Raw genomic sequence first — 20,188 nt, 5'->3', positions numbered from 1 at the left:
AGAGAGCGAGCGAGCTTGTAGAGCGAGGGAACGCCAAAAAGCTTCCCAGTTTTACTCAATATATAAAAGCACTCTTCAAGAGGTTTCTTCTTAAATCCTTCCTTTTACTGCTTTCTGTGTGCATATTTAAACTGTCATCATGTAGATAGTTAATTTATAATCGCTTATAATAAATAGGGGTAATTTAGTAATTTTACGCTATTATTTTAGAAATAATCTGTCATAGGGAACCCGAAAGGGGCGCTGTGGGGTGCTAACACCTTCCCCACGCGTAACCGACTCCCTTACCCGACTCTGGTTGTAATGGCCAAAGTTGATTTATAAAATCAATTGCCTTATCCCTTTTTCCAATGTTTTGAGTAAAACATTGGTGGCGACTCCACGAACCCTCCTTTTGCGAAAACCACTAATCCACGGAGGGTCCCGCTTGGGATTAATATGGATTGGTGAGACGTTTTAATAAATAAATTGGATAGGATCGACAAGGTCTCAGTTTGAGAACAAGTCGTTCTAATAATCCAATACATTTTCAAAACTAAAATAAAAGCGAGCTCGACCGTCTTCGCGACCGCCGAGGCCCGTTCGGGCCGGTGGCGACATAGCTTTTAAGGGGAGACCTTTTTTTTCTTTCTTTTGTTTTCTTATTTTTTTTTCATCCTCTTCTCTTTTGGCTTTCATTTTGAGTTGGTCCTCACTCACTTGGGAAGGTGATAGAGGACATAACACAATTTTCTTGCCCAAGTGGTGGAAACTTATTTTATTAGAAAGGCCTTCATGAATAGTTTTCTTGTCAAATTGCCAAGGCCTTCCAAGTAAAATGTGACTAGCATCCAATGGCACTATATCACATAAAATTTCATCTTTATACTTGCCAATGGAGATAGGTACATTTACTTGTTGGTTGACCACAATACCTCCCTCCTCATTTATCCATTGTAACTTGTAAGGTTTAGGGTGAGGTGTGACACCCTTCTACCCCATAATAAATAAGTAACAACAATAAGAATAATTCAATAAATATAACATCAAGAAGGGTCCACATATTTTAATAAAAACTCATAGGTTCACAAGTCTTGAAATAAATAGAAATAATAATAATAATAATAAAGTTTTACTCTTAAAAGAAAATTATCAAGGTCTCTAAAGAAAATGAAAGGAATCCAGAATTTACAAATATAAGGTGAATATAAAACTCTTAAAAATAAGTCTTCTCAAACGACAAATAACAATTCATAACTAAAGCATCCTAAATTCATGCCCCAATGTCACATCCTATCAGAGCAGAACCCTTTCCCTTTAGAACTCAACACTATGAGTGCCTTCATCTTCACCTAAAAGAAAACCACATAAAAACAGGACGGTGAGAGATAGATAACATCATATATGAACATAGAGCTACCCAATTCTCACCACACACCGTGCACCAAAATATCATCATTAAATATAAACAACAAATACATCTCATATAATTACCAAACATCATTTTTTTTTCAATCATACAAGCTTTCATACACATGCTCACTATATGCTCATACACATCTCCTCTCCTAAGAGTCTCAACTTGGCACTCCGCACAATGGGCGTACCTTGTCAATTCCCTTAGTTGTTGCCAATGCGGGCATACCGTTCTCACACCCTCCCAGGGCTGGTATGTTGCACGGTTAAACACCCAGCGGCCCGTGCAAAGGCAATCCACCCACCGTTAAACCCTCTGTGGCCAGTGAGCTGCGCAGTTAAACACCCAACGGCCCACGCATGGAATGCCTCCCGTCATGGTCCCCCCTGTCTCAGCCCCTCTCTGGGCCCAGGGTCCAATGCAATATAGCCACGTCTGGCTTCTCAAGCACCACACGCAACTCATAAGTCTCATGCAACTCATGCATCCCACGTAACTCATAATTAATGCATCTCCATTATATAACATCATCACATGTCAATAACAATCCATGCAATATCATCCTCACATGCTAGGTACCTATCATTAAGTTATCAACATCATAGACCACAAATTTCACATAATTCTTCACACACATCACAATATCTATGACATTCAGTTAATAATTTAACCATAACGCGAGATATACATATCCTTTCTAAGTGATCCCAAATCCATTAGAATCCTAACATCAATATCTACAACTTTCATGAAGAACACAAATCCTAATAAAGTCGTTTAGGTTACCATTCAGGGCTCACAAAAATTGATGTTGTGGTTCGCACACAGATTGGAAGGCTCAAATTGCAACTCACATAACTTGATGAAATATTAATATTTTTACACGATTATTGTGTCTAATTGGTAGCCCCAGATGTCTAGTTTCTAACAAAACAAACGGAACTCGATTTGGATAACTACACAGAAAGATATCGCAAAATTACAAACGTATGTCGGGGTCCCGACGCCCGACGCCCAAAACTGGCGCTGAGCGCCTAAATCTCTGCCCAGACTCCCCTCTGTGAAATTAAACCTGCGTTTTACGAGTTTCAACAAGGTTTTTACCAATTTTCACTACTTCTACACCCCGTTGGTTCAGTTTAACTCCATTTATATTCTTCATACGTTCCAAATCAATCCATACACATCTCAAGCCTCAAAAATTGGTTTCCATTGGTTTTACAAAAAAAAAATCTAAACTCTTCTTAACACATAAAATTCAAGTCATCAAATTTAAGGATAAAGAATTAACAAGAAAGCCCCAATGGGATTCAAAGACAATTCAAGAAATAAGTTCTTCCAAATGAATTAAGAATTTAGAACATCGATTGCACAGATAATCGTTCAGAATTTTAAATAAAGTTCCTAGAGGGACTTAGGGATTGCCCTCACTACCCGAATATGAAGAAACCCATCTCCCCCGTACCTGGATGAGCAGAAGATGAATGGTCTTGGTGTGATCTAAGATCGTTCCTGAGTACTCTTCCTTAGAGCTCTTTGTTTCTCCTCTTTTTTTCCCTAACCCTTCAGAACGCAAATGAGGTAGATAGGGTTAACACCACCTGACTCCTTTCTTAAAATTAATCCATTGGACTGGGTCAACCCAACCCATTTTCCTTCTCTTCTAACCCACTTCTAATTTTCCTCAAAATAATTAAATAAAATAAATACATGTATATTATAAAATATTTTTTCTCTATAATAATAATATATTTCTGACCCTAAATATAATAATATAATTTCAATAACAAAATATCATATAAAATCAACCTTCTCTTAAAACATATAAATATTTATTTAAAAATGCTAATAAAAATACTTATTTAATACGTACAAAATAATTGTCCAAAATAATAATTATTTAAAACGTACAAAATAATATTCCTCTATAATTATTAAAATAATTATGACCAAATACCATCTAATAATAATAATAATAATAATAATAATAATAATAATAACCTTTTTGAAAATTGGGGTGTTACATGAGGTAGAGTAGTCAAGGCTAACTTGTTAACCAATCTAGTACTACAACAATTACAACTAGACCCACTATCCACAATGAGAGAACAAGTATTTTCTAAAACCTTGCATCTTGTATGAAACAAGTTCTCTCTTTGGGATTGGTCTAAATTACTAGATTGGTTCCCAAGAAGCCTTCTTACCATTAATAAGTCTCCTTCACATGGGTAAGTTTCTTCCTCGGACTCTAAAACTTCTTCTTCATCACTCGAAGATGAGGAAGTAGCTTCATCAAGGCTACTATAGTGATCTTGGCCCCTTAAAATCATGGTTTTCTTTGTTGGGCATTGAGAAGCAATGTGCCCACGGCCAAGACACTTAAAACACTTGATGTCACTTGTTTTAACATCTTTGGAAGGTGCTTTAAAAGAAGATTTTTCTTTTTCTTGCTCTTTTTCTTTGGAATAAGGTTTGGAAGAGGGGCCCTCCTTCTTGAAGTTCTTGGAATAAGAGGGAGTGAAGTCTTTTCTAAAAAAATTTCTTTTGAGTTGATGCTCTACTCTTGAACAAAGTTGAACAAGCTCATTGAAATCTCTATAAGGTAAAAGTTCAACTTTGTCTCTTATTTCAAGATTTAGGCCACTTTGAAATCTAGAAATGGTAGTCCTATCTTCTTCCCTTATACCCGCCCTCATCATAAGTAACTCCATTTGTTGCCCATACTCCTCCACACTAGATGACCCTTGTTTCAACCTTTGAAGCTTATCCATAAGCTCACGGTCATAGTATGGGGGAATATGCCTCCTCCTTAAGTCACTACGGAGTTCATTCCAATATTGAATTGGGGGTTCATGATGCATTCTTCTTTCTTTTTCTAAAGAGGTCCACCAATACATAGCATGCCCTTGGAAGCTAAGGGTTGCTAAAGAAACCTTTTTCTCTTCACTTATTCCATGGCAAGAAAAAAGTTGTTCAACTTTCATTTCCCAATCTAAATATGTTTCAACATTGTCTTTGCCATGAAATGAGGGAAGAGTAATGTTGGGTTCCTTATTGGAAGACTCCCTTGGTCTTGGTCTTTGTGTTCTTGGTGGCCTTTGATAGTAATTATCATTGTGATGACTACTATAATGGCTATCACTTAGGGGGTTTGTAGGGTGTTGACTACCCTCACTTTCACTTCTAGGGATGCTTACCCTTGGGTTAGATCCCCCAACTCCCCCTCCCATGACTAGTTTTGCTAACATCTCTTTTATTTCCTTATTGTTTTTCTCATTTTCTCTATCTTTTCTCTTATATTCTTCCTCTCTTTTTTGCATTTTCTTCTTCTTTTCTTTTTATATACTCCCTAAGTTCTCTAAGCTCATCCGTAAGACTATGTCTACTACTATGAGTATTTTGAACCCTCACACTTGAATGATCACTCATCTTTGATCAATAAAGGTTTTCACAAAGAAGTTCTTGGAAATGTTTTCACAAAGAGTGAGTGATAAACGGTTTTCACAAAAGAATTTTGAGGGCAAGAATAGTGATAGGAGGCCTAAGTGTACAAAGTGAACTATCAAGGGAGGTGGACCACTAGGGATCTCTTAAAAATCAAGCCTTTTCAAGTAGAAATCACTAAGCCCCTTTTCACTTTTCTCACAAAAATCAAATTTGTCACAAAAGTGTGAGTGTGTGCACAGACCCTTAGTAGGCAAATTTAGAGCCTTCTAAACGAAGAAGAGAACCTAAAGCATGCATACTAACAATAACAAAGAGTAAATGAAAGCAATAAAACATAGGCTAGTCGGAGGCCCTAGGGTGGAAGCTTGAAGTGACCTTGGGGGTATTCAAGACACTTCCACAAGTACTAAACGAAATTATTACAAAATTTAATTAGTTAAAAGGCCAATTACAACCCAACAAATGAATAAGGACCAATACACAAGTGGCCCAACAAAAACAACAAGAAAGGGAAAGAAAAAGGCACAAAAGAGAAAACAAGAAATTAAAGTCTTCAAGCTTCCAATGGTGGTTCCTTCACAATGAGCAAACTTGGCTAGTCCTCTCCCAAGGTGTCTACACTCCAATACTTTTAGTAATCCTTCCAAGGTACTTTGGGCTACACGAACAACTCCTCCCACTCAATCTCCCAAAATTTGTAAGGGAAAATTGTAGTGTACTTTATCTACACGAAGTAAACCAACCAGGAGCAAGAAGGAGGCCAAGGAAATGAAAACTAAAAATGATCAATTAGAAAGGCTAAACTCAAAGGGAATATTGATGAGACAAAACACAAAGAATTCCAAGAAAGACAAGCAAAAATTAAGGCACATTTAAAAAGGAAAGCACTCAAAGGAAATCCTAGAATGGTTCTAGAGTAGAATTAAGTGTTTAGTATTTCTTGTCTTTATAATTTCATGTCCATCCTCCCAAGTCCAGCCAAGGTATTTGTCCAAGTTCAGCCAAGATTTTGGTCTCAAATAGGTCCAAAGATAGTCCAAGTCCAAGTCCAAATGTGTAGGGTAAAAATGTCCAAGTCCACAAGTTTGGCAACAATTCCTTTTAATTTTTTTTTCTTTTCTTTTCTTTTCCATTCAATTTTTGTACCAGCTTTTTGGCCAGCCCATGGGATCATATTTTGATACTATTTTTCTTATTATGTTGCTTGGTTTTTACACTTGTGGTGGTTTACAAGGTTACACAAAAAAAGGAAGGGGACAGAAAGGACTAGTAGCATGTAAATGGCAAGTTTTGGGTGAAGTGTCTTTGGTACTTTTGTCTTCTTGTTAGGTGCATATTTTTGCAGTATGTTCAGCAATATTTCAGACTTACATCTCACTTGGTTGACTCATAAAATGGGCAACAAGACAAGGGGTGATGGTGGCATGCAAGAGTGGCTAACCATAAATGTGCAAGATACAAGTTACACATAGAAACTCAAAAAATCTTGGAGCATGTTAAGGACTAATTATCATGCAAGATTGACTTCTAAGATGGATATATATGGTTCAGCCAGCCACAAGGAAAGAGGTGTCATGCATCATTTTTCATGTTTCATGCAAACCAAGGTGTGTCATGCATAAATTTTGAATTTTAAGGAGAAAGAAAAAGAGAGGGAAACATAACTTTGACAAAACTTGGATGAGAAAAGATCAAAATAGAGTTCATGTAGTGTTCAACATGTTCATCATGTTCTTGAAACAAAAATTTCCAGCCAAGACAAAATAGAGAAAAGCACAAAAGAACCTATTTTAAGAGAATCCTAAAGGAGAACAAGGAGGCTCATGAACAAGTAATGAACCACTCAACAAGAACACAATATTTCAAGCAATATTTGAGAAGACAACATCAAAGATAACATCAAGACATGTAAGAAGACATAGACATGACAAGGAAAAATTTTAAAGACACAAGAGAAGGAAACAAGTCACCCTTGAAGACAACCATGGCTCTTGATACCACATGATGGGCTCCTTCCTTCCATGGTGTGTTCTTTGGCTTCCAAGGAGGAGCTCCCTCTTTCTCCACGGTCTAGGAAGAAGGATGATGGCTGGATGTTCCTCAAGGGTGGTGGAAAAACAACATTGAAGGGTGGAGGTGAAGGTGGACAAAAATGGAGGTGGGAAGGTGGAAGGTGTTTTTGGTGCTCTTGGCTAGCTCTCTCCACCAAGGGTTGGTGGAGGCCACTCAAGGGAAACTCAAACTCTCTTTAGGGTAGAGAGGAGAGGAGGTTGGGCAAGAGGACCCTAGGAGACTAAGGAAGGATTTTGAGGCACAAAGGCTCACTCAAAATGCATATATTCCAAAGTGGGTACAAGGTGGAGGGACTAGAGTACTTATAGAGATAGGAGAGCATCCTAGGGTTTCTTGGGAGCATTTGGCCGAAAATTTCAAGTCCAAATGCACCCTAAATGAACCCTAGATGCAGCCCAAATGAAATGTCTCTTATCTATCCAAAAAGACTAAAGTACCCTTAGTCCTAGAAAATGAAAGAAATGGACTTTTGACCTTACTAGTCAAGGTTAAGTCCCTAAATAAATCCTAAGCCTATTTTTGCCCCATAATACAAAGGCTAAATAAAAATACACAATAAAATCCTAATAGCTAATGTACCCCAAAATACAAGGGCAAAATAGGAAAGGAAAGCAACAAGCTAAGGAGAGGGCCCAAAATCCACACACATGATGATCATGGCTTTTGGTGTGGTGTGTTCTTCATCTTCCTCTACTCTCCTAGCCATGGAACTTGTGATAGGCCCTATATGATGTCTCAAGGATGGTCCTCCATCAACATCCTTCATTCAGCTTTACAACAATAGTCATCTTGATAACTTTAAATCAACTCAATGCAACTCAACAACTTTAAACAACTTTACAACAATAAAATACTTCAACTTATACATCTCAAATTATTAATAATTAAACAATAGACAACATATAAGAAACTTAGTGTCATCAAATATACAACATATAAACAACTTGAGCCAACAACTATTCAACTCATCTTCATCAGGCAACTTAGCAACTTTACAACCTTATAAACAACTTCAACAACATACAACATAATCAACCAAAAATACAAATCACCCAACATGTTTAAAATTCATCTATCATGCCAACTTACACAACCTAAACAATATAAATCAACTTAAGCACCCAAAATAACTTTCAACTTAACCAAATCACTTATTGTGAAATGGAATCCTTCACATAAAACAACATATTGGGAGTTATACTACTTCTATCATGCTCATCCTTATCTTATATGAAAGATAAGAATATTTCCTAAAACTCTTATGAGTACATCAAGTCCTAATTCCACCATCTACTTTGTCAAAACTTACAAAAATCACAACAGTTATAACTAATGCTGACATCTTGACCTCTATTCACTAAAAACATCCATATCTTGAATTCTAGACCTCCTTTTTAGGTGCTTCCAATTCCATTAGAAAGCTAAGATCGAAGGCTACAACTTTGATGAATACCATAAAGTCAAATTGTAAAAGAAAAAAGCCCTCAGCACCTCCAAAAGGGCTCAATGCTTCCTTGTCGCAATCCAAAAATTTTCGATCTTGCGACCTATGGTTTAAACATCCTTTTGAAAGTCTCATCAATTAAGGAATGCCCAGACACCAGACTAATCTTTAATCAATGATTTTGAAAATAGGTTCTATGGAGTCGCCACTAATGTTTTACTCAAAACATTGGAAAAAGAAAAGGTTTTTTAAAGTCCAATAATGGCCTGGATAACCAGAATTGGGTTCGGGGATCGATTATGTGTAGGGAAGGTATTAAGAACCCCTACGACGCCCTTAATCGGTACCCTATGACGAAGTTAACATTATAAATAATAATAATATAAATATTAAATTCTCTTTTATTGATGATTATTTACATGCTTGAAATTTAAATTAAACAATTGACTCTAAAATATCTACATGATTGTTTTTATTATAACAATATTTATCAAAAGTAAGAAATAAAAGAGAGAGAAGAAGATTAATTGAAATACCTCGTAGCAAGCTTTGTTAAATCTTCCGATATGGAAATTTTAGGTGCTTTGTGGCAACTTTTCACACTACACAAATACCTCACAAATCTCAAGAAATACAATAGGAGGGAGAGAGAGAAATTTTGAGCTCTGAGGAGTCTTGGACGAAATTTTTGAGGTCCTGAGAACTGTGCCCAAGCTGTCTATTTATAGGCATCGGAAAGGGTACAGAACGGCCCAATCTGGATCTGGCCGTTATGTGTTAATTTCGTAATTGGAACGACCCGTTCTGAAACTAGAACGGCCCATTCCAGAGATAAGATTAACACACAATTTGGTAGACTGGAACGGGCATTTAAAACAAGGATTTTTAAGCCATTTTAATAACTTGGAACGGCCCGTTCTAGTTTTGGAATGACCCGTTCCAGTTAAGATTTTAGCCATTTTTTGAGGAGTTTGAAACGGTCCATTCTAAACTAGGGTTTTAGGCCCTTTTAGGAACTTGGAACGGCCCGTTCCAAATTGGGAAAAGCCCGTTCTGGTTTTGCAATAGGCCGTTCGAGGCTACTAAACCAGATTGTTTGGATTTTGGGCCTTCTAATGTCCTATCCTGTTGTTGGCATGCTTCAGAAGCTCCTTCCCTTCATAATTTCCTTGTTTGCATGCCCCCGGACGAAGTTGGGTGTCTACAGCTGCCCTTTTTTACTTGTCCTTTGCAATAGTAATGTGTTGCTTTTCCAAAGGCAAGTAAAGACGTAGACATTTTTTTCGGGTCTTCTCTTCGTCTCTTTGGTGTTGGCGCTTCTACGTTGTTTCCCTTAGATAGGTGTATTTGTTCGTATCCTCACCCTTTAGAGCAGTTGCATACTCTATTGGGTAACAAGGCTGACAAACTATACACCTGATCTTTAGTCTTCGAGTAGAAGCTCCATTGTTCCTCTTGTGATAGTGAGGTGAAAATTCGGATCTTCACTCTTGTTTTGACAATTGATACCTTCACGTTGTTTCCTTCGGGTAGACAGTGTTACCTATATCCTTGCCCCTTGGAGCAACTGAGTGTTGGATTGTATGCTCTATTGGGTGTCAAGGATGGTGAACCGAAACATCTAGGCTTCAAGATCCATGTGAGTGCCCTATGTCACTTGTTATGTTCGAATCTTCTCCTTTACTTCAACAGTGTAGATGCCCCCACACCATTTCCTTCGGGTAGATGGTGTTTACTTGTATCCTTGTCCCTAAGAGCAACTGAGTGTTGGTTTATATGCTCCGTCAGGTGATAAGGATGGTAAACCGAAACATCTAGGCTTCTGGTCTTGATGTAAATGCTTCCTACTGCTTCTGCGTGTCTCATGGTAGCGTGTTTCTTTATTTGTAGCTTGTTAAAGAGGGAGTATATTTTGAGCTCAGCCTCTCTAAGCTGGACTGATATTTAGGGATTCATCCGGCCTATTCTAAAGGTAGGTAACCCTCTTTGTTGTTGTAGTATTTTTGTAGCCTCTCCAGGCCGTAGTATTTTTGTAGCCTCTCCAGGCCGTAGTATTTTCGTAGCCTCTCCAGGTCGTAGTATTTTCATAGCCTCTCCAGGCCGTAGTATTTTCATAGCCTCTCCAGGCCGTAGTATTTTCATAACCTCTCCAGGCTGTTTGTTGGTGCTGATGATGTGATTGCCCCTTGACGAGGATTCTTGGTAAGTGGTGCCCTTGTGTTGGTGGGTAAAAGAGTAGATGGTTGATAGAGATTCTAGTGTTGCCCGTTGCCACAGTGAGTATTGTGATGCCTCTCCAGGCGCTTGTTGCGGAGTCCTTTTGATTCATTGATGATTGATTGTTTGATTGTTAATGGATGGTTGTGGATGCCCCATGGTGAGAATGGATGCATGGATGCACATGAAAATGCAAGACAGGAATGGATTGGATTTTTTTTATTATTTTTTATAAAGTGAAGTTATACCATTTTGTGCACACTTGTGCCCTATGCATGTTATGCAATGATGCCTCTCTGCTAATTCTTAAATGCAAATTGATTTTACTTTCAAGAAATTAATCTATGCGGATTGATCAATGACATGGATTGTTAGCCTTTTAGTCGTGTCGAATTTAGTGTTGCTTTTTTGAACCTGAGGTTGGTGTAGTTCGCCGTCTCGCTTGTACTGAATATGATATGTTAGCCCTTAGATCAGGTGTACCTAGACTCTGTTCTAGGACACCTCCATCTTTTCCTTGCGAGTGTTCACTATGCATATTTCGTGTATCTCTCAAATTTATCTTAATGCCATGTAGGTCAAGAGGAATGAGAGGAAGGGGATATATACATATTTTTTTTTGTAAAAGTTTTGTTAGAAAGGATTTTTTCAAAAATGGTTTATAGAAGAATGGCTGGCCGAGATAGGCTAGTGGTTTAGGCTGATGAACAAGCACATTCAAAGTGAGGAAATCATTTTCCGCATTAGCTTATTATTTCCTTCAAAGTTAAGCGATGACTTGGGATTGCATATTGATTAAATGATCTTCTCGAGCCACCTTTCAATTTTTAGCTCGGGATGCTGCTTTGTCCTAACTTTTGCCTAGGTTACTTGAGATGTATTCCCTAGCGGACATTTTTTTTTCTTTGATCCTCACTTTTGCCTAGGTTACCCTTTTTTGTTTGTGGGCTCCTAGCAGACCTTGCCCTAATTTTTGTGCATCCCCCTTAGTGGGTTTCCTGCCAGAATTTTGTCTTTGCAGCATTTATGATCATTTTTCATTCCTCCATTAAAGGGAGATGCCCCTTGCACTGATTTCATTTGGACTTTTATCCACAAGTCATGCCCAATTTGATTGATCTTTATGTGTTTTTTATTGCGTATTAAGCCATTGTTTCTAATGATGTCCTTATTTCAAATGTATTTGTTCATTTAAGGTTTGTTGACGAGGCTTAGAGTAGATAAAAGGGAGAAGAGAAGTGAAGTAGAAAAGTATATGGCATTAAAATAGAATTTTCAATTTACACGTGCCCATTTAATGTAGCTTGAGGGCCCGGGCATGCCCTAAGTTCGTGATTCGTACACAAAGAAAAAGAAGGAGGTTCCTGATAGCAAACCTAGGAGAAGTGATGGATGATCTTCTCCACGGATTTGCTTAGGCCGGATCTTCTTCAATGGAGACTTAATTCTTCACTCATGAACACTTTACCAGCTACGAACTCAAGATGAACTCAACCTAAACTAGGAAGGAAGCATCCAAGCTCAAGCATCAATGGAAAGCACACTTCAAAGAGGAGGATTCTAAGGTGGAATCCTAGGGTTTTGAAGATGAACTCTAGGGGACTTTTGAGAGAGGAAACTCGGCCAAAGGCTCACAAATTTCTATTATGATCAAAAGTAGTACAAATGGTTAAGGAGGTAGCATATATAACATCCGGAAATGGCTCACACTTGGCGCCAATGTGCTAGCCTAATGTGGCGCCAAGTTTTTGAATTCAAATTTGAATTTGAATTCAAAAACTTAACTCACATGCAAGGTCCGGTCACATGGGTGTTTAGTATCCATTTAGGTTGAATTTGATTAGCATTTAGGGTTGAATTTGTGTCACACTTGTTCAGCCAAGGTGGCGCAAACAATGTGACTCCAAATTCAACTTAAATGCAAGTCAAATTTAACCTAATGTTGCCTAATCCTCAATTTTAATAATTCCTCCTTAAAACCTAATCTAATGACCTAAATACAATGGTCTAATAATACAATCAATAGGAAATATTACAAGGAAAATAATGAGCCCAATATTGGGTACCAAAAGCCCAAAGGCCCATGAAGCCCAAAACTAGGCCCAACTAGCCTAAACCCTAATCTATGGTCAAAATACAAGACCAACATGAAAATAGATTCCTAAACTAAGAAAGTACAATTAAACATGGTGTATAATCAATTAAGCCCAAGTAAGAAGCACCCTAGGCCCACCAAGCCCATTGGGCCCACCAAGCTCTGAAGCAGTCAAATCTTCAAGTAACCTCCTGGCCATAGCTCTAGTGGTTGGGCCTTTAGCCCATGCTCTTCCATCATTCCCTCCCTCTTGAGAAGGATTCGTCCTCGAATCTGAAGACTCTTCCTCATCATCACTAGCACCTACAAAAGGTTTAAGATCACTGACATTAAAAGTGGTGTTGACCCCATAGTCAGAGGGTAAATCAAGTCTATAGGCGTTATCATTGATACGCTGTAAGACCTGAAAGGGACCATCTCCTCTAGGACTGAGTTTAGACTTCCTTTGATTTGGAAAACGTTCTTTTCTTAAATGAAGCCAAACCCAATCACCTTCCTCGAAGATCATAGACTTCTTGCCTTTACTTCCTTGTTTTGCATATTTCTCATTTTGATTTTGAATATGAATTTTAATCCTTTCATGAAGTTTCTTAACAAAATCAGCCCTTGAAGCCCCTTCCTTATGAATGAAATGTTCAACATTAGGAAGAGGTATCAAGTCCAAAGGAGTTAAAGGATTAAACCCATAAACAGCCTCAAAAGGAGAAATATTGGTAGTTTTATGAACTACCCTATTGTAGGCAAATTCAATATGAGGTAAAAACTCATCCCAAGATTTGTGATTACCCTTTAGGACTGCCCTAAGCATAGTAGACAGAGATCTATTCACTACCTCAGTTTGGCCATCTGTTTGAGGATGACAAGTAGTTGAAAAGAGGAGTTTAGTTCCTAGTCTTGACCATAAGACACGCCAAAAATGGCTTAGAAACTTTGTATCTCTATCTGAAACTATAGTTTTAGGAAGCCCATGAAGTTTAACCACATCTCTAAAGAAAAGTTTTGCAATGTTGCTTGCATCATCTACTTTGTGGCATGGAATAAAATGAGCCATTTTACTAAAACGGTCCACTACCACAAAAATAGAATCCATTCCCCTTTGGGTTCTAGGTAAACCTAGCACAAAATCCATGCTAATGTCCACCCAAGGAGAAGAAGCAACAGGCAAAGGTGTGTATGTTCCATGAGGCATTACTTTAGACATAGCTTGTAAACAAGCTAAACATCTAAAACAATGCCTTTGGACATCTTTTCGCATATGGGGCCAATAAAATTTTTCTTTTAGCAAACTAAGGGTTTTATCAACACCAAAGTGCCCCATAAGCCCACCTTCATGACTTTCTTTAATTAATAGTTTCCTAATGGATCCTTGGGGTATACACAATCTTCCTTCTTTGTATAAATACCCCTCAGCCATATAGAAACCATCAAAAGCTTTTTGTTGACATTTTTATAATTAACACCAAATTCAAGATCTTCTTCATACAATTCCCTAATATTATCAAATCCAAGAATTTGAGTTCCTAGGGACACAAGCAAAGTATGTCTCCTAGATAAAGCATCAGCTACAACATTGGATTTTCCTTTTTTGAATTTAATAATATATGGAAATTGTTCAAGAAACTCTAACCATTTGGCATGTCTCTTATTTAATTTACCTTGACCTCTTAAATATTTAAGTGACTCATGGTCACTATGGATGACAAACTCTTTGGACACAAGATAGTGCTCCCAAGTTTGTAAAGCTCTAACCAAGGCATACAACTCCTTATCATAGGTAGGGTAATTGAGGGAGGCACCTTTTAGTTTTTCACTAAAATATGCAATGGGGTGTCCTCCTTGCAATAACACAGCTCCTATGCCAACTCCTGATGCATCACATTCTAGCTCAAAAGTCTTTTCAAAATTAGGTAGAGCTAAAATGGGTGCATTAGTAAGTTGATCTTTAAGTAATTGAAATGCTTGGTCATGCTTGGCAGTCCATTCAAATAAAATATCTTTTTTGACAAGCTCATTCAAGGGTGAAGCAATGCTAGAGAAGTTAGGTACAAATCTTCTATAAAAACTTGCTAAACCCTGAAAACTCCTAACTTCACTAACATTTTTAGGCTTTGGCCACTCTTGAATGGCTTTAATTTTCTCGGGATCCACTTGAACCCCATTTTTGCTTACAATGAACCCTAGGAAAACCACATGATCCACACAAAAAGTACATTTTTCAAGATTTGCAAATAATTGGTTTTCCCTAAGGATCATCATAACTTCTCTAAGATGTCCTAAATGATCATCTTGAGACCTACTATAGATTAATATATCATCAAAATAAACAACCACAAATTTTCCTATACATTCTCTCAAGACATGATTCATAAGCCTCATGAATGTACTTGGTGCATTAGTTAAACCAAAAGGCATAACTAACCACTCATATAATCCAAATTTGGTTTTAAAAGCAGTTTTCCACTCATCACCCTTTTTAATTCTTATTTGGTGATAACCACTTTTAAGATCAATTTTAGAAAATATGGAAGCACCATGTAACTCATCAAGCATATCATCAAGTCTAGGGATTGGGTGCCTGTACTTGATTGTGATATTGTTAATGGCCCTACAATCACAAGACATTCTCCATTTTCCATCTTTCTTGGGCACTAACAATACAGGCACAGCACAGGGACTCAAACTCTTTTGTACCCAACCCTTATTCAATAATTCATGGACTTGATTCTCGATCTCCTTAGTTTCTTGAGGATTTGTCCTATAGGCTGGTCTATTGGGTAGACTAACCCCAGGCACAAAATCAATTTGATGTTCTATACCCCTAAAAGGAGGAAGGCCTTGTGCACCTTCACTAGGGAATATATCATCAAATTCTTTTAATAAATGAGAAACTTGAGGAGATAAAGAATTAAGTTCAATACTTAAATTATGACACTGAAGCATACCTTTACAAAGAAGAATGTAAGAAGGTTTTTCAACAATCAAAGTTTTTTTTTTTTTAAAAGGTTCTTGTTGAATTCCTTCTTTTGGAAAAGGTTTCTCTTCATCTTTCTTTGAAAATTTATGCTTCTTTTCCTTCTTTTCTTTTTTTTTATTCAAGTTTTTTTTTTCTTCTTCTCTTTTCTTTTTCATTTGTACTTGATCCTGTATCACTTGTGAAGGAGACAAAGGATGAAGTACAAATTTCTTTTCTTTATGGGTGAAAGTAATTTCATTGGTAAGGCCATTGTGCATGGTTTTCTTGTCAAATTGCCATGGCCTTCCCAACAAAATATGACAAGCTTCCATTGGAACTATGTCACAAACCCCTTGGTCTTCATAGTTACCAATAGAGAACTTGACTTTCACTTGTTGATTAACATTAATATCCCCATCTTCATTAATCCAATGAAGTTGATATGGTTTCGGATGAGGAATAATAGTAAGACCAAGCTTCTCCACCAACCTTGTGCTACAACAGTTGCAACAAGACCCACTATCTACAATGAGAGAACAAGCATTGTCTAAAACTTTACACCTTGTGTGAAAAATGTTCTCCCTTTGTGAAAGATGAGACTCATTAGGTTGGCTTCCTAGAAGCCTTCTAATCATGAGAAGTTGACCATCACAAGGATATGCACTTTCAATGGAATGGTCTTCCTCACTTGATTCACTATCACTTGAAGTAGTGGAACTAGTTTCATCAACACTACTATAAATGTCTTGCCCCTTCAAAATCATCACCTTTTTAGTTGGGCATTGAGAGGCTATGTGTCCTCTCCCAAGACATTTAAAGCATTTGATATCACTAGTTTTGCTACTAGAAGTGACAATATTTTTATTTTTATCACTTTCTTTTTCTTTTTCTTTTTCTTTGCCAAATTTCTTAGAGGAATCAAAGTGACTCTCCCTCTTGTAGTCTTTCTTAACATAAGAGCTAGATTGAGTTTTACCTTTAAAAGAGGATTTTCTCAAATTTTGTTGTTCCACCCTTATACAAAGTTGGACCAAATCATCAAGGTCCCTATAAGGGAGTAACTCAACTCTATCTCTTATGTCAAAATTAAGACCACTTAGAAATCTAGCAATGGTCAATCTTTCTTCTTCCCTTATCCCAGCCCTCATGAGATATAACTCCATCTTTTGCCTATACTCCTCAACACTCATACCCTTTTGTTGGAGTCTTTGGAGCTTATCCATAAGCTCCCTACTATAATAGGAAGGTATATGCCTTCTTCTCATAGCACTCCTTAACTCATTCCAATAAGTGATGGGAGGATCATTATGAAGTCTTCTCTCTCTTTCCAAGGATGTCCACCAATACATGGCTTGTCCTTGAAAAGCTAGGGTGGCTAAAGGAACTTTTCTTTCCTCACCTACTTTATGACAAGTGAAAATTTGTTCCACTTTCATCTCCCAATCTAAGTAGGTGTCCACATTATCTTTTCCATGAAAGTAAGGGAGATCAACCCTTGATTCCCTCACTTTGTGTTCTTTAATGACTCTCCTAGGTGTTGGTTGATAGTAAGCATCCATATGCATACTACCATCATTAGCTTGGCTTTGAGAATCATTGGAGCTCTTGGTTGAGCTCCTAGAAGAACCTTTTGGACTTTTATTTTTATTTAAACTTTTTAAAAGTTTTTCTTCTCTTTGCTTAATCTTTTGGATTTCTTGTTCCAAAGCCATGATTTGTACTTCTTTTTCAAGTTTCTCTTTTTGTTTTTGAAGCATCTCATCATTTTTCCAAAGTTTTAGTGCTTCAACCTCCTTGACAATTCTTTCAAAACTTTTAGGAGTATCAAAGTCACTACTACCTTGAGAATGATGACTCATGGTTAAGCAAAAAGAATTTGTATGCTATGCAAAAAGTTATAAAATATTTTTGGTCTTTTCTAGGAATGAAAATAGCACTTGGAAGTCTAAGTGTACAAGTTGCACTATCAAGGGAGGTGAGCTACAAAGAGCCACTTAATAACCAAGCCTTTTCAAGTGGAAATCACTAAACTCCTTTGTGGTATTTCCAATTCCTCAAAACTTTTCACAAAAATTTTTGTATGCTTTTTCACAATTTGTTTGTTTTTGACACTTAACTAAACGTGAGCAAATAAAACTACACAATTCTAGACGTTTATAGGCAACAAAGTAAAGCAATTAAGTACAAGAAAACTTAAAAGAAGCAAGTTAAGCAACTAATCGGATATCCTAAGTGGAAGCTTGAAACATATGAAATTTCCAAGCCACTTCCACTAGTACTACACGTGAGAGTCTATCAAGGATGTAGATATACCTGTAGACCCCTAAAATTGTCCGGGTCGGAAATAAAGCTTGAAGACTCTCGAAGACTAAAGGAAAGTCAGCCGGAAGGACTCCTGGAAGACCCTGGAAGACCCTAGGATGATTATCTGTAGGTTTAGAGGTCTTAGAGTAGCAAAAAATAAGAAAGTGGAGGGAATGAAGCCCAATACGGCCTCCCAAGAGTTCAGTACGGCCGTATTGAACATTTTAAACTACAATACGGCCGCACTGAACTCAATACGGCCGTATTGAAGTTCAATACGGCTGCATTGAACTCAATACGGCTGCACTGAACTTCAATACGGCCGTATTGAGGTTTTTGAACTTCAATACGGCCGTATTGAATTCAATACGGCCGTATTGTAGTTCAAAACTTCAATACGGACCGTATTGACCCCCAGAAACCGTATTGAGCCTCTTCCCTATATATATGACGTCAATGGGACGTCATTGGACACTTTCACACACAGTTTTAACCCTCTTCTTGAGTATTCTGGGTTTTTTTGAGCAGTGCTCTGCCTAGAAATCACTCGGAGAGTTGATCCGACGAAGTTCTTGAGTCACGAGCCATTTGCTTGAGTCTCGAACCTAGTCGAAGGGAAATCCTCCGGATTTCCATAGTTAAAATTTTATAGGAGGGAGCGAGCGGTCTTGTAGAGGGAGGGAACGCCAAAACGCTTCCCAATTTCTGTCAAGATATATAAGAAAGCACGCTTCAAAGGTTTATCTCTTTAAAGTCCCTTCTTTTACCGCTTTCTGTGTGTACATATTTAAACTGTCATCATGTAGATAGTTAATTTATAATTGCTTAGAATAAATAGGGGTAATTTAGTAATTTCGCACTATTATTTTTAAATAATCTGTCATAGGGAACCCGAAAGGGGCGCTGTGGGGTGCTAACACCTTCCCCACGCGTAACCGACTCCCTTACCCGACTCTGGTTGTAATGGCCGAAGTCGATTTTTGAATCGATTGCCTTAAACCTCTTTTTCCAATGTTTTGAGTAAAACATTGGTGGCGACTCCATGAACCCTTCCTTTTTATGAAAACCACTAATCCATGGAGGGTCCCGCTTGGGATTAACATGGATTGGTGAGCCTTTTAATAAAATTGCTCGTTTGACAAGGTCTCAGTTTGAGAATAAGTCATTCTAGCAATCCATATTTTTAAACAAATAAAAGAGTCCAACCATCCTTCGCGAATGCCGAAAGCCCGTTTCGGGCCGGTGGCGACAGATGGCGACTCCACTGGGGAAGCCTCGAGAGTCAGTCCCATTTAGTGACAGATTATTTTTAACAAATAATAGTTAAAATTACTTCATTACCCTTTGTTTGTATGATAACATGCTTTATTTATATGGCTTTAATAACTGTTGTATGTTTAAATTTTCGCAAATGTTTGAAATAAAAACTGCACACAAACCTTTGCACACAACAGTTCCCTCTATACCCAGGGGCATGAGTGGTAAGCCATAGGGAGTGGATGTTAGTACGGCCGGTTGTCGAATGGGTCTATAGGTGCCCGTAGACCGTTGTCGGAAAGCATCACTCAAGGTGATAACCATGAACTCGAGTCCGACAGTGCGTTGGAGCTTTCCATCGACTTACGACGAGAGGAATTGGGTCCCTATAATGGGGGCACCTTGGGGGCCTCAGACCGGTGAGAACAGTTAGAACCACCTTGAATATGCACCTTTCTGCAGGAAACCCCTACCTCGTGATTCGCTCGTGACTGTTCGTGGATGAGTGAATTGTTTGTGTAAATGCTTATGTGCAATTGTTTGTGCATTAATAAATAACCTCGCGATAAGGTCTAAAGAATAATCCCCATGCATGAAAATGTCATGACATGAGAGGAAAAACCAATGTGTGAAAATATAATAAAAGTGAGGAGCATGTGCATCATTACCAATAAGATATCATGCATCCTCATAAACCATGCATTCTAGGTTCACCAATACCTCTTGACATGAGTAAAAGAGACCCATAATTATCGAGATTCTCCGTTGGGGAGGGATCATAAGTCAAGGAGGGTGGTAACACTCCATTTTAAAAAGGCAGCGCCTTAAAAATGGAGGGTTATCAAGCTCATGTCAAGAGCGTATTCATCCCATAAATAAACTAATTAAAATATTCATTTTAGAAAGTGGCTGGTCATCTCTCTGTCCTCACACGCGCGCAGAAAATCAAGAAAATGGAAGCGCTGGAAGAGCAAAATAAAAAGCTCACAACCGAGCTCTCTC

The 20,188-nt window shown here is 37.8% G+C and overlaps 1 protein-coding gene across 5 annotated transcripts in view; it reads right to left on the bottom strand.

Moving 5' to 3' along the window:
- Nucleotides 1-1,166: 1,166 nt before the first annotated feature.
- The window catches only part of LOC145949504 (high mobility group B protein 3), a 45,554-nt gene continuing 26,532 nt past the window's right edge, over nucleotides 1,167-20,188 (bottom strand). The window contains exons 1-2 of one of the 5 annotated variants that reach the window (XR_014427750.1): nucleotides 2,862-7,533; nucleotides 1,167-1,331 (exon numbers count right to left, since the gene is read on the bottom strand). Coding sequence is in view for 4 of the 5 variants with exons in the window: in XM_083059481.1 (XP_082915607.1) it covers nucleotides 7,536-7,676 (141 nt within the window). In the remaining variant the exon portion in view is untranslated. Of the gene's footprint in view, nucleotides 7,687-20,188 lie in introns of those variants that run through there. The other 4 variants (XM_083059481.1, XM_083059484.1, XM_083059485.1 and 1 more) reach the window with 4 other exon arrangements.

This window comes from Cajanus cajan, chromosome 7 (assembly GCF_000230855.2).
Source record: "Cajanus cajan strain Asha chromosome 7, NIPB_CcT2T_4, whole genome shotgun sequence".
Lineage (NCBI taxonomy): Eukaryota > Viridiplantae > Streptophyta > Magnoliopsida > Fabales > Fabaceae > Cajanus > Cajanus cajan.
Note: the sequence above shows the minus strand (reverse complement) of the source record. Positions and strands in the feature narration are given on the sequence as shown.